This window comes from Vicia villosa, unplaced genomic scaffold (genome assembly GCF_029867415.1).
Source record: "Vicia villosa cultivar HV-30 ecotype Madison, WI unplaced genomic scaffold, Vvil1.0 ctg.002836F_1_1, whole genome shotgun sequence".
Lineage (NCBI taxonomy): Eukaryota > Viridiplantae > Streptophyta > Magnoliopsida > Fabales > Fabaceae > Vicia > Vicia villosa.
This window is the reverse complement of record NW_026706044.1, coordinates 30470-42394: the sequence shown is the minus strand read 5'-3', so window position 1 is coordinate 42394 and position 11925 is coordinate 30470. Positions and strand designations below refer to the sequence as shown.

Sequence of the window (11925 nt, the reverse complement as noted above, 5' to 3'; positions counted from 1 at the left end):
GATTTCCCTTCAAAAAGGTATACATCAAACACGAAATCCTTCTCCACATTATATTGATTTATGTTATCATCGTCTTTCTCCTCTGCAGTATATTTGTTTGTCTTCTTTGTCTTTTGTTTCTATTCCTAACACTCCTGGTGAAGCATTATCTCACCCTGAGTGGAGGCAAGCAATGATTGACGAAATGTGTGCTCTTCAAAGCAGTGGTACTTGGGAACTGGTCCCTCTACCCCCTGGAAAATCTTTAGTAGGTTATCGTTGGCTTTATACAGTGAAGGTTGGTCCAGATGGTAAGATTGATTGATTTAAGGCTCGCTTGGTAGCCAAAGGATACACTCAGATTTTTGGGTTGGATTATAGTGATACCTTCTCGCCTGTTGCCAAGATGGCATCTGTTAGACTTCTTCTAGCCATTGCAGCCATTCGACATTGGCCTCTTCATCAACTTGACATCAAAAATGTTTTTTTACATGGTGATCTTGAAGAGGAAGTATATATGGAGCAACCACCTGGATTTGTTGCTCAGGGGGAGTCCTCAGATATGGTTTGTAGGCTACACAGGTGTCTTTATGGTCTTAAGCAATCTCCGAGAGCTTGGTTTGGCAGATTCAGCACTGTCGTACAACAGTTTAGTATGGTCCATAGTGAAGCTGATCATTCTGTGTTTTATCGTCACTCTATCCAAGGGTGTGTCTATCTTATTGTATATGTGGATGATATTGTCATACCTGGCAGTGATCAGCAGGGAATACTCCAGTTAAAACAACATCTCTCGAATCAATTTCAGACAAAAGATCTTGGTAAACTCCGCTATTTCTTGGGTATTGAGGTAGCCCAATCTAAAGATGGTTTGGTGATTTCTCAGCGGAAATATGCTATGAATATTTTGGAAGAAACATGTTTGTTGAACGCTAAACCAGCTGATACTCCTATGGATCCAAGTGTCAAACTCCTACCCAATCAGGGGGAGCCCCTATCTGACTCAGGAAGGTATAGGAGATTGGTTGGAAAGTTGAATTATCTCACAGTCACTCGTCCGGACATTTCTTTTGCAGTTAGTGTGGTAAGCCAGTTCTTATATTCTCCTTGCCAAGAACACATGGATGTTGTTGTCCGAATTCTGAGATACATCAAACGTGCTCTAGGAAAAGGCCTCGTGTATGAAGATAAAGGACATACTCAGATAGTTGGATACCCCGATGCTGATTGGGTAGGGTCACCCATTGGTAGACGATCCACCTCTGGGTATTGTGTACTTGTTGGAGGAAACCTTATATCTTGGAAAAGTAAGAAACAAAATATAGTTGCAAGATCAAGCGTCGAGGCAGAATATAGGGCCATGGCAATGGCAACATGTGAACTCATTTGGTTAAAAAAGTTGCTCAAAGAACTTCAAATTGAGAAGCAAGACCAATGACACTTGTTTGTGATAATCAAGCTGTATTGCATATTGCTTCAAATCCAGTCTTCCATGAGAGGACCAAACATATTGAGATAGACTGTCACTTTGTCAGAGAGAAGATTGAATCAGGCGAAATTGTCACAAGCTTTGTCAACTTCAATGATCAATTAGCAGATGTGTTTACAAAATCTTTACGAAGTCCCAGAACTAATTATATATGTGGCAAGCTTGGTGCATTTGACTTATATGCTCAAGCATGAGGGGGAGTGTTGATATTTGCAAATATATAGTGTTAATAATATTTGTATATAGAATAGTCCCACATCGACTATATCATATAATTAGTTGTAATCTCTCTCTATATATAATAAAGTCCCCGTAGTGCTTTAGTTCACTCTGATGTTAGGCCAAACCACATTTCTTCACATGGTATCAAGAGCCTCGTTTAAGATCCGGTGGGCCACCTTCTATGGTTTCCGCTATCGGGCCACCCACCATTTATTTACACGCTCCAGTTGTCTAGTCCTGGGCATGAGGGGGTGTGTTAAGAGTCCCACATCGGACAATATATGGCCTAAACATGTCCTTATAAGTGGGGGCAATCCTCACCCTACAAGCCGGTTTTGTAGGGATGAGTTAGGCCCAACCACATTTCTTAACAATTATTATTTATAAAAATATTATTAAAAAAATCTATTATTGATCTAAATATTTTTATATATGAAAATTTACTATTGATCCAAATATTTTTGTAAATGATACCTAAACAAAAATCATATTTGTATACAAAAAAAATGTATTATTGATGTAAATATTTTTCTATACGAGAAATGGTATTTGTGATCAAATATTTTTCATCTAAAAATGGTTTATGGAAAAACATCTATTATTGATCTAAATATATTTATATGTAAAAAAAATTATATTTGATTTTAATTTTTTAACTTTCCATTTAAAATATATATATTATATAAACAAGTGCGCGTAACGGACCCGAACCCATGTGTATGCACGAGTTTGTTACTACTTTATTTATTAAAACAAATTATTATATTTTATTATAATTTTATAAAAAAATATTAAAACAGAATATTATATATGAATTTTTTTAAACAAATTTTTTATTATATTTTTTAGAATATATATATATATATATATATATATATATATATATATATATATATATATATATATATATATATATATATATATATATATATATATATATATTAATAAAAATAGTATATATTTTTTATGTTTATGAAAAACAGAATATCAGATATTAATAAAAAATATCTTTTTTATTAAAGATGAATATAAATAGTATATAAGAAAAACTAATTATTATATATATATTAATAAAAATAGTATATATTTTTTATGTTTATGAAAAACAGAATATTAAATAGTAATAAAAAAACTCTTTTTTTATTAAAGATGAATATAGTAGTTATGCATAAAAAACATTATTTATTTTTAAAAAATTAAATTATAAATAAAATATTATAAAAATATAAAATGGAATATAGATGTATTATATATATAAACATAGTTAATTTTTTTAAAAATAGAATTATAAACAAAATATTATTAAAAACGAAATATATTAGATATATTTTTTAAAGAGAAAATTCAATTTTTTAAACAAAATATGTCTTAAATGAGAATATATTATATATGTATATTTAAATTAAAATTAAAAAGAATAGAATTATATTTTATATTTCTTAAAAGAATAATAAGTTTGTTAAGAACAAAATAGTTTGAAGTAGTATTTTTTTAAACATAACATTTAAAAAAAAGGTTATTATACGTTTATTATATTTTGTTTTAAAAAAGGATAAAGTAGTATTTTTTTTAAAATTTTTTATTATAGTGTGAAATGTTATTTTGTTTTAAAAAAAGGAATATAGTAGTAATTTGTTTAAAAAAAAAGGATATAGTAGTATTATATAATGAAGTAGTATTATATTATTAAAAAATGTTTATTATATGTTTATATCGTTATTATATAAATATATTTTCAAAATAATTATAAAATTTATTTATAGTTAATATAGTTAAATTTTAATTAAAGTTACTAAAAAGACAATGATCGGATATATGTGCAGTATGGAACATTATTATTGATATTATTGTAGTTGGATGTACGATAGATTGTATCCAGGAAGACGTGCACTTTAATCCAATTTTTATAGAAGGAGTTAATGGATTTATCACGTGGGCATTTGCTCAAAATGTTGTCGAAGCGAAGGAGGAGTTAGGTGTTCTTGTCTTAAATGTGGATGTAGACCTATAATTAGTGACCCATACACTACAACGTGCAAGGGCTTTAAAAGCTCTTTTTTGGGCTTTAAGAGCGCTTAAAAGCGCTGCCAAAGCCAGTGCTGCCGTAGGTAACGACAGCGCTTTTGAAACTCCAAAAGCGCTCTCGTAGCCCCCCTGTAGCAGCGCTTTTTCTAGAAAAGCGCTCTCGTATCCCCTCTATAGCAGCGCTTTTTCTAGAAAAGCGCTCTCGTAGCCCCCCTATAGCAGCGCTTTTTCCAGAAAAGCGCTCTCGTAGCCTCCCCTATAGCAGCGCTTTATCTAGAAAAGCGCTCTCATAACCCCCCTATAGCAGCGCTTTTTCCAGAAGCGCTTTTTTTATCTTTTATGCTTTTTTTATCTTTTATGCTTTTTTTTTATCTTAGGCAGCGCTTTTAGTTATAAAGTGCTTTAGTAGGAAGTCCTTTAAGAGCGTTTTTGAAAGCGTTGTCGTTGCTAAACGCAGTATATTAAAGTGCAACCTGTAATTTAAGCCTCCCAGTTCGACCTGTAATTTATATTTATTTTCAACCTGTAATATTTTTGACCTGTAATATTTTCAACCTATATTTATTTTCGACCTGTAATATATTTTCAACCTGTAATATTTTCAACCATAGGTAGGACAATATATATACTAATATAATACCATTATAATCCAAAATAATATATATACATCATTATAATTCAATTCACATGTAACTAACTCATGTCAAACAAACTAAATCAGATACATATAACTAACTCATCTCTAACAATAACTAAATCTGAATATAAGCCCGAAATGTAAAAAATCCGACGAGCGCACGGTCCTGGTCCTGCAAAGTATGAACAGAACAACACGGTCAATTAAAGGCTCCAACATCTATACTTCAAATTTTCCAAGAAAACAAATTGTCATTCAAGAACATCAACAATATTATTAGCAACAATTTCATGTGATTTGCAACTCAATCCACCAATGTAATGTGTCATTAATCCAGTCTCAAATAAAACTACCAACACCACTTAACAACAACAAAAACAAACTTGATTCATATAACAACGTCATCATCGTCAACTAATATTAAGCAAAATGAACCAACATCCACCAAAGAAACTCAAACACAAAGTCATTATCAAAATAATGTATTCATAAAACTGTTCACACAATAATGTATTCATACCTATATGAATAGTTGCTGAATATAAAATTGACACAATTCCTCTTTGATTTCTTCCAACATAAGTCTCGTGTAAGAAGCTGCATAGAAGTCATCAAAGTACTACATAACAAAAACATAATATGAATGATTTAGTTAAATGTGATAAATTATAATAAATTATCTTAAGTTATAAATCCATACCGTGATTGGAATCTCTAATTGATTCATTTGAATGATTTCTTTCATAAACCTCAAAACAAAGTATCCGCAATCTGAACTGTTTCACTGTTGCGGACACTACATAGAAAAACAAATAAGATTTTATAGTTGTCTTGTTTTATCAAGTAGCATAACTATTATAAGCAAAATTGTGAAAATTAATGTACCTGCACTTTGATCCAAGTAATGTTGTTTGATTTAGTCTGGGATACCTGTGCGTCTCTTTGACTTCGGAACACTTGTATTGATCTAACAAAAATATAAAAGCATATATTTAGATCAATCTCACAAATAATTAAATATATAAATATACACGAATATTTAGAACGATCCCACTTACGTATCAATCATTGACTTCATAGCCGGATAATTGGTCCACTCACCATCTACCGAATTCAGAAAATATACCACTTCTCTTATAGGGTTGATAGCAAGCAACAACCAGTGTGCTCTATAAATTAAAACAAAAGTTTATATGAAAATTTTGCTACGCAAAAGAAACAAAGATTAGATGAACCAAGAATGAGAAACTAACCCTACTGGTCGGGTATTATACGCCCAAAGAAATAGATTTTTTGTATTGCCGGTGGACAGAAATCTATCGACTAAGCGCTGTCTAACTGATTCCGTTTCTGTAACAATTGCCTGTCTGCTGCAATGGGCGGAAGACATGAAACGGAATCTGTTTGACAATGCAGTCCCGCGAAACACTTTGTCATACAACAACCTTAAATAAAAACATAATAAACATTAGATTATTTTCATTGAAATGTGTAAATAAATTGTTCACCTAATTAAATAATATATTCATCGGATTACCGGATGTATGAGTGAATATTACCGACGCCTAGTTGGTCATGCGAAAAAATCTCATGCATGTCATCTAGTGCAATATTTGACAGGAATTCAATACCAAATATAGCTTCATCCATATTAATTTCACGGAAAGCACCATCCGTCAAATCTGACATATCAACAAGTGTTCCGAGTGTCGTCCGGTATCGAGGCACAAAAGCACCACCTTTTTTTACCCCTGGCTTTGGAGGACCCTTTTCCTTGGGTGGTACGCTACGAACTTGCTGCGTCACTTGTTGTGACCCCCGAGCAAATGCCTAAAAATCATATAACTTAGGTAAATTATAAAATCATGCAGTTTTAGATTCAGATTATATATTAACACTTTAAATGTGCCTCTTTTAGTGATGCAACAGACTCGTCCTCCTGCAAAATCCCTTTACCCTTAATTGCGGGTTTTGTAGGAGCAGTCTAAAATTAAAATGTAAAAAATAATTAACGTAACGGTTCAGAATTGACATTCGAAAACTAAATGATTCATAATGGTTTTCAACATACCTCATCACCAATGATAATGAGCTCCGAGGGCCATGCAACAAATGACCCTATTGCATCTCACATCAATGTTGTTTCTGAGACCATGACAGGTACCGGTAGCACCGCATCATGATGTAATACAACATCAACGGATACTTTCAGGTTTCCATCCGGGAGCGGTCTATGGTGAAGTAAATCTCCCAAAGTGTTGTGCACTTTTCCCTTGCCAACTAGGCGATAATTCGGTGACGATAAATATAGTTGGCAAGATGAAATGCCCTAAACCAATAATAAATATAGAGTCATTATCATTAATAAAATAGAAAAATTGTAAGAAAAAAGAATTTATAATTACCTCGGGAAATTTTCTTTGACAGTTGATACTAGCTTTATCACTAGTTTCTTTCACCGATGAAGTATTGCACTTTTCTCTCATATACATCTCTTTATCTCTTTGCAATTCAGAGACTTGTGCTTGCAATTCCTGCAATTTTTGCAACACTTCTTCATCGGTAGGATTTCTTCTCCTAGATGCTTGTAGAAAGAGGTTGGAGTCACACCATGACCTTTACCCCTCACCCGACCGGGATACTCAGGAACATCTAGTGCTCTACTAACTACGCTCCTATTATCCTGGTCCTCACCGGTGGATACCGATTGCGACATGGTCTCCTGTAATTCATTTACATTTCAATAATTATTAGTGGAGATAAAAAATCAATTATATATTAAAAAACATTTGATTTAATTAAAGACACAATGTTATACTTACACATTCATCATAAACTTTTTGAACATCGGGATCGACAGCTCGATTCTTGCCCATACGAGCTTCCTTCCACAACACATGTACTGGAAGTGAGGTTTCCTCACTTTTCGTCTCCTCTAACTATGCATTGACACAAATGATAAAATCGTCAATTAAAACACATTTAGACAATTAATTAAAACGCATTTCTATTTACTTACAATTTTTTCCTCTAAGCTTGCATATCCCAAACGCCCTTTTTTGTATGGATACGCGGGTTTTGATGCTCTCACACTATTTGTGGCACTCCTTTTCCGAAAAGCTTCATCTCTTTGCTCTAAAAACCCAGCCCAATCTTCATCTTTAATGAAGAGCTCATATTTTTTTGGCCGTCCCGGTGCCTCTTCAAGAAAGTTTCCATCTTTATCCTTAAGATAGGTGTTTGTTAAAAATGCTTTCCACCCTGTATATCTTTTTCCGGCCAAACTAAGTATGTAGTGTTTACGCTCATCTGGTATGTTAAAAGACCTCTGCGAAAAAACATACGCATAGAGTGTGTTAGTATAAGTAATTTAAACAAATTATCGTCAAGATAATAACAACAACCATATATGATACCTTAAGCTCGTCCCAAATCATATCTTTTTTCTCGTCCAACGCTTTGCTTTTCAGATTCCATTTAGGTACGGAGATTGGAATATGCAAACGAACAAGTGTACCAATGTAGCTTGTCAACTTTGCAGAATTAGAACCAATTGCTTGATTATCAGAATTCCATTCCAAATTATATATTAATCCTTTGTCTCTTTCTCGAACGATTCCCTTCATAATGGTGATGCCTCGTGCAACTTCTTTTGATGATGTATCAGGTGGAGGATTTGTATCTGGAGCATCTCTATCTTGTGAGTTTTCTTTTGAGTTTTCTTGATTACTAGTCATTGAACCTGTATCAAACAAACTAAAGCACATTAGTACACTATTAATAAGTTAACAATCTATACAAGTCAAATGGAAGTCAAACCATGCATGTACAAGTAAATCGGAATCGAAATCGGTGAAATCAGAATAAGTGTCAAAAAAAGAAAGTTGTCGGAATTGAACGAAATTTACATGGCTATGGTAAAACGTCCTCACGGACTCAAAAATGAAGTCGGTTTTCCGAAATTCAGACCCTAAGCCCAACTTTTGATTACGGGCAGAAGCAAATTAGTATAGTTACATGTAAAGAAGTCGACAAACGGATACATGGTTCAATTGAAAAAAACTATACAAATTGAATATATAACAATCGGTACAAATTGAATAAAGCACATTAGTCGGAATATGTATACTATTACCTTTTTCACTAACGTCTCTTTCTTTTCTTGGTATACGTGTCTCTTAACAACGCGGACGGTTGGATTGATCCAAATACCCTCATTATGATCATTTCTAGTACAAGATTCATTCTCATTTTGATCGTTTCTTGTACAAGATTCAATGCCAACACCAATATCACCTTGATCTCCAATGTTTTCATCAACTATCTTGTTAGATAAAAGCACTATAGACCATTTCGTACTTGTCGAATCATTGACATAGAACACTTGTTTAGCTTGAGAGGCTAGAATGAAAGGCTCATATTTGTACCCCACCCTATTGAGATCCACTTGCAAAAATCCTGACTTATCCATTCGTATGCCATTATTATTTTCAACCCACTTGCAACCAAATACAGAAATCTGAAACTTCGCGTAATCAAACACCAAAATGCGCTCGATAACCCCAAAATATGACAAATTTGAAAATTTTGGATTTAAGTCATTCACACTTGATATGTGCATTGCTTCAGCTACCAAGGTAACACCACTATTTTGCATAGTACTTTTATCATCCTGTTCTTTGGTATAAAATGTGTATCCATTAATTGCGTATGCGCTATAAGAAAACACAATTATACTTGGACCATATGCTAAACATCTCAACCTTTATGTTACTGAAGCAGGATCTGAACGATACTTTGAATAAATATGTTCCCTAAACCACGGTATGAAACTTCGATTGTGCTCTCGTACTATCCAATTCTCATTTCTATTCGGATTTAAATCTCGGAGAACAACCTTGTGCATTTCAACATACGGCTCAACCTCAATCACATTGTGCAGAACATACAAATGCGCTTGATCCCGCTCGACCATTGATATTGTCACAACTTTATTTCCAATTAGCCTTTTCCTTCTTTTTTTTCAACAATATGAGATTTGGGGAGTCCAATTGATTGAACATTTGACAGAAAATCAGTACAAAACTCAACCGCTTCTTCAACAATGTATCGTTCGGCAATACAACCCTCCGGTCGACTTTTGTTTTTCACGTACCCTTTTAATATTTTCATATAACGTTTAGAAGGGTACATCCATCTCATATAAGCTGGTCCGCACAATTGTGTCTCTTTCACAAGATGAACGACTAGATGAACCATTATGTCAAAAAACGAGGGAGGAAAATACATTTCAAGATCACATAAAGTAACAACTATCTCTATTTGCAATGTTGGTAAGATCGCGGGATCAATCACCTTACTGCAAATTGACTTGAAGAAAAAACACAGTTTAGTTATTGCGCTTCTTACTTTTTCTGGCAGAATAGAACGTATACCTATTGGTAAAAAATGTTCCATTATAACATGGCAATCATGCGTCTTCAAACTCTTCAACTTGAGGTCTTTCATGGACACAAGTCTTCTAATATCTGATGAGTAGCCTTCTGGAACTTTAACTTCACTGAGGAACTTACACAATGTTTTCTTCTCCTTTCTAGATAGAGTGTAAACAGCAGGTGGCAGATATGTTCGTCTTCCTTTCGTCACGGGTCCCAATTCAGTTCTCATTCCCATGTTTACCATGTCCTTCCTTATGTTAAGGCCATCCTTAGACTTTCCTAGTATATTGAGTAACGTACCTATTGAAGGATAGAAAAACACTTAGAAAGGGGGGGTTTGAATAAGTGTAGTCTAAAAACTTGAACGATAAAAACAATATGCACAGTTATTTTTATCCTGGTTCGTTGTTAACTAAACTACTCCAGCCCACCCCCACGGAGTGATTTACCTCACCTGAGGATTTAATCCACTAATCGCAACAGATTACAATGGTTTTCCACTTAGTCCGCGACTAAGTCTTCTAGAGTATCCAGATCACAACCTGATCACTCCAGGAACAATTGCTTAGACACAAGCTAAGACTTTCTTAGAGTATCCTGACCACCACGTGATCACTCTAATTACAACTGCTTAGACACAAGCTAAGACTTCCTAGAGTATCCTGATCAACACTTGATCACTCTAGTTACATACAAATTAATGTAATCAAATCTAAGAGTATTACAAATGCTTCTGAAAAGCTATAATCACAACAGTGATATTTCTCTTAACGTTTAAGCTTAATCTCATTAATATATTACAACAGCAATGTAGTGAGCTTTGATGAAGATGAAGTTTCTGAGCTTTTAATTTGAGCAGCGTTTCAGCAAGTTAATATTCAATGAATTTGGTTCAGAGTCGTTAACCTTGCTTTTCATCAGAACTTCATATTTATAGGCGTTTGAGAAGATGACCGTTGAGCGCATTTAATGCTTTGTGTATTCCGTACAGCTTTGCATTTAATGTTTCACGCTTTTGTCAACTACCTCGAGCCTTGTTCACGCTGTGTCTACTGACGTTGCCTTTAATAGCTTCCAACGTTCCTTTTGTCAGTTAGCGTAGCCTGCCACCTGTACTTTCTTCTGATCTGATGCTTGTGAATAAAATATTTGAATATCATCAGAGTCAAATAACTTGGTTCATAGCATCTTCTTGTCTTCTGACCTTGAAGTGCTTCTGAGCGTGATACCATGAGAACTTCAGTGCTTCTGCTTCTGACCTCAAGTTCTTATGATGCTTTCATAGACCCATGTTCTGATTCTGCCTTGACCATCTTCTGATGTCTTGCCAGACCATGTTCTGATGTTGCATGCTGAACCTTCTGAGACAAAGCTTCTGAGCGCTGATTTGTGCATACTCTTTATATATTTCCTGAAAGGGAAATTGCAATGTATTAGAGTACCACATTATCTCACACAAAATTCATATCCTTGTTATCATCAAAACTAAGAATATTGATCAGAACAAATCTTGTTCTAACAATCTCCCCCTTTTTGATGATGACAAAAACATATATAAATGATATGAATTTGCGATCAGAAAGAGCAGACGGCTAAAGACAAATTACACAGCTATAGCATAAGCATGTGAATATGTCTCCCCCTGAGATTAACAATCCCCCCCTGAGATGAATAATCTCCCCCTGAAATAAATACTCGAAGAACTTTAATAATAAAAGACTTCCCTGATTATTTCGGTAGAGACGATCACATAAGCTTCTGTCTTCAGATAATTCATAGCTTCTGATTTTTGCTTCCATTGGACAGCTTCAAAACTTGAATTTCTTTAGATCCCTAGAACACTCACAGCTTCTGATTCCTGCTTCCATTTAGGACAGCTTCAAAACTTGAATTTCTTTGATCTTCAGAACATTCACAGCTTCTGATTCCTGCTTCCATTTAGGACAGCTTCAGAACTTGAATTTCTTTGATCTTCAAAACATTCACAGCTTCTGATTCATGCTTCCATTTAGGACAGCTTCAGAACTTGAGTTTTCTGGATCTTTAGAACATTCACAGCTTCTGATTTCTGCTTCCCTCGGATAGCTTCAGAGCTTTGAATTTCTTCTTACATCACTTCATGCTAGATTGTATCA

The 11925-nt window shown here is 34.1% G+C and overlaps 2 protein-coding genes across 2 annotated transcripts; one reads left to right on the top strand and one right to left on the bottom strand.

The window, feature by feature from the left end:
* Window positions 1–634: 634 nt before the first annotated feature.
* LOC131639888 (uncharacterized mitochondrial protein AtMg00810-like) lies at window positions 635–1417 on the top strand. The gene has a single exon (XM_058910329.1). It carries the CDS (start codon window positions 635–637, stop codon window positions 1415–1417), a length of 783 nt encoding a protein of 260 aa, XP_058766312.1.
* A 5512-nt stretch (window positions 1418–6929) lies between these two features.
* On the bottom strand, window positions 6930–8011 carry LOC131639885 (uncharacterized). The gene is made up of 3 exons (XM_058910324.1): window positions 7769–8011; window positions 7496–7680; window positions 6930–6936 (listed from the first exon to the last, which is right to left on the bottom strand). The coding sequence occupies exons 1-3, from the start codon at window positions 7976–7978 to the stop codon at window positions 6930–6932; spliced, it is 402 nt and encodes a 133-aa protein (XP_058766307.1). The 5' UTR covers window positions 7979–8011.
* Window positions 8012–11925: the final 3914 nt, after the last annotated feature.

What these genes read in the sequence shown, in the direction of transcription:
- LOC131639885 (XM_058910324.1), bottom strand. Translation starts at nt 7,978, where the DNA reads ATGAAGGGAATCGTTCGAGAAAGAGACAAAGGATTAATATATAATTTG. An exon ending in TGATTTGGGACGAGCTTAAG is followed by an intron (nt 7,681 to 7,768) that starts GTATCATATATG and finishes GTTTTTTCGCAG; the next exon opens with AGGTCTTTTAACATACCAGA.
- LOC131639888 (XM_058910329.1), top strand. Translation starts at nt 635, where the DNA reads ATGGTCCATAGTGAAGCTGATCATTCTGTGTTTTATCGTCACTCTATC.